This window comes from Crocodylus porosus, unplaced genomic scaffold (genome assembly GCF_001723895.1).
Source record: "Crocodylus porosus isolate Cpor-Errol unplaced genomic scaffold, CroPor_comp1, whole genome shotgun sequence".
NCBI lineage: Eukaryota > Metazoa > Chordata > Crocodylia > Crocodylidae > Crocodylus > Crocodylus porosus.
Window position 1 is genome coordinate 95,005,547 of NW_017728906.1, and position 3,161 is coordinate 95,008,707.

At 36.4% G+C, this 3,161-nt stretch overlaps 1 protein-coding gene across 2 annotated transcripts in view; it reads right to left on the reverse strand.

The window, feature by feature from the left end:
• Nucleotides 1–302: 302 nt before the first annotated feature.
• Nucleotides 303–3,161, reverse strand: part of ARHGEF7 (Rho guanine nucleotide exchange factor 7) — a 181,866-nt gene continuing 179,007 nt past the window's right edge. Inside the window, exons 21-22 of one of the 2 annotated variants that reach the window (XR_002099935.1) lie at nucleotides 1,465–1,657; nucleotides 303–1,137 (exon numbers count right to left, since the gene is read on the reverse strand). Coding sequence is in view for 1 of the 2 variants with exons in the window: in XM_019529651.1 (XP_019385196.1) it covers nucleotides 1,535–1,657 (123 nt within the window). In the remaining variant the exon portion in view is untranslated. Of the gene's footprint in view, nucleotides 1,658–3,161 lie in introns of both variants that reach the window. The other variant, XM_019529651.1, reaches the window with a different exon arrangement.

The following is a 3,161-nucleotide window of genomic DNA, read 5'->3' on the forward strand; positions in this document are numbered from 1 at the left end:
TTAATGATGCTCACAGTATGCATTGTAGAACATCCAATCTGAGACCGCTTGAAATGACAACAACTGAGTGTAATGAACTAAGAAAAAAAAACAGGTATTAAGTTACAAACCTTATTTCCAAATCTACTTCTGTTTGTTTGTTCTGGGATGAAAACAGTAATATAGCTTGTGTTTCCTGTAAGAAGGTAGGGATGGAAAGAATATTGTTCTACCAAGGGTGTTCTGAATATGTCCTGTATTATGGTAGAAAAACTAAATTCTGACTTTAGGTTGGCCTAGTTCAAATATCCTACACACAAAGGTTAGTCTAAAATTTTATTTTAATGGGTTATGGTGACCATAGAATAAATAGTACAATTTATTCACAAAATCTAAATTAGGACTCTTTTTTGCTTTGACAAAAACTGATAAAACAGTATGTTCCATTAAATTATCAGCTAGCTGTATGTTTACGTACATGCACAACAGTAGAAAATGTAGTACATGAACACCTAAAAATTACAGTCATTATAAAAACAGGCAAGTAAATCAGTATTTAATTGGCCAAAATAGTGTTGTATATTAGTGCTCCATACAAGTGTAAATAAATACAAGTCATGGCCCAGTAGAAATTAATTTTAAATAAAAATGGTGTCAATCCACAATTTTTTTTATTTAATACTGTTTTTTTATAAAAAGTATTGTAAACTGTTTTTAATGCTTGCACAGACATAAATAATGTTAAATGATTTAAATACACTGATCAACAGGAGAACAGGGTTTGAAGAATAGTGTATGTGATAAGTATGGTACTTTAAGACAAACCTACAGATAATACAGAAAGAACTTTGATTTTAGGCGAGTGTATTGCCATCATTTCTAACATTTGTGACCATTATAATAATAAAAGGAAGGGGGAAAAGTATGAGATGTGCAAGGATTTTTGGCAGGTGACATCTTTTATTGGACCAACTGCGTAGCTGGGATAAAGATAGACAAGCTTTTGGATGTAGGGCATTCTATTTCAGGCCCTGCATTCAAACGCTTGTCTATCTTTATCCCAACTACGCAGTTGATTTGATAAAATGTCACCCCCAAAAAATCCTTGTGTCTCTCAATTCCTGGACCATCATGGCTACAACATCAATCTGACACTACCTGAAAAAAAATATAACATTGTATCAGCTCTGATACATCAATCACTCATGCATTCAAAATTACAGATATTTACAAGAAAAATACATATTTAAAATAAAAAGCCACTGAAAACATGGACTTTTAGTCAGGTGCTGCACTTTATGCAAAATGAGGTAATTTAGAGGCAAACAAATTCAGTTTAGTAGATTTCAGGATCTATGGTCTCCACACCTAACAGTATAGACTGCTTCAGTGAATAGTTTGACTGCTTCTATATATTACAAGCAAGAAAAAAATCACTAGATCCAGTTAGATTCTGCTGTGTAGTACTCTTGATGCAACACCGACCTAGTGTCAGAAGGCTTCCCAGCTTGGTTTGAAACTGATCTTTCAATAGAAAGAAACAATGATCAATTAGTTATAAATTGGTTTCATCCCAAGACGGATCATTCATATTCTTTAAAACTTTCCTAACAAGCTTTTCCAGGTCCTTGCGAGCTCTTTGCTCTTCTTCTAATGATTTCTTCATCTTCTTGTTATCCTGTTAAACAGAGGACAGAGACTATGAACTTTTTTCATCTATAAACACCAAAATGTTTGCTGACAAATTAAGGATCATGAGGGCCTTTCTAAGTAAAAGTCTGCTATTGAATTTGCTACGGCCAAATATACATTATTTTGTATTATACATATTTAGTTTTCAAAAATTAATTACATAATTTGGCACAAGGAAACAGAAATGTCTAATGGAAACTAGATGTAAGAAGGGCGTTTAAAGCATACCAGTGTTAGTAAAATGTATCCATAATCAAGTATAAGGAAAATAAAATAAGACCATAACAACCACAAGCTCTCTTTAAGAATATCTTATACCTAGAAGTTCTTCAAGGCTCTTACCCATAACTAGTTCTACAATCACAGAGCGACTTATAAGTTCACAATTGCTTTAGAGAGTGCCTTGCTTCAAAAGCTTGTCTAACTTTAAATCTCAACTATGCAGTCAGTCCAGTAAAAGATATCACCTACAAAAAATCCTTGCCTCTTGCATAATTCCTGAATCATCACACCTACAACACCACTCCAACAGTAACTTTAATCGAGAACGGACGTACTGGTTAGGATATTGTCAGGATATTGTCACAATAAAGATTGGTGGAGACTTTCAAACTAGAACTTCCTTTGGCCTAGAAGACCAGGAAACACTTAGCAAGTTGGTCTCTTGACTTTAAAATCCATCCCTTCCTTACCTACAAATTGTCCAGTTGAATTAACCTTTAGATAATATGAACAGCCCATAAGGCTGAGGCAGCAACCAATTTAATAGATTTCATAGACATTAGGGCTGGAAGGGACCTTGTAAGATCATTGGGTCCAGGCCCCTCCCCAAGGGTCAGGAAAATATTTCATATTTGGGAATGAAAGCAATGACACAGACTTCTACTTACAATCACTAAGGGATTTGCAGGAACTGATATGCAGGCATTTGTCTTATGGATTGATTGCTGTTGTATAAACAAATGCAGCTTGTTTGATGTTTTTGTCTTAACTGGGTTATATTTTTAATGGTCTACTGAAAATATCTGTAGCCTAGGATAAGCGTTTTTATGCACTGAAATCAGCATAAATTAGTATTTTTATACAGCAATAGCTATATATCAGGGTACACATATTTAAGAAGCAACCAGGTATCAGGTGTGCGCAAAGTGTCTAGTATTCACTGCAGATTCAGGGGACAGTGATTCGATTCGGTGATACGAATCATTGTCCTGATTTGATTTAGCCAAATTTTATTTGGAGATTTGGCTCCTGCCAAATCTCCGAAATCAGCCAGGCCCATCCCAGCACTGGCAGCCCCTCCCATCCCAGCTCCTGACATTTATTTAAAAAAAAATCCCTGACTCAACAGGTGCTGCCGGGCAGGGGGCAACCCCCATTGCCCCCCACTGCACTGGGGACTCTGCATGACCCCCCCAACCCCACCCCACCTCGCTCCCCCAGCTCCGCCACAGGTGCCCTGCCTGGGCCAGCTCCAGCCCTTTAAGAAA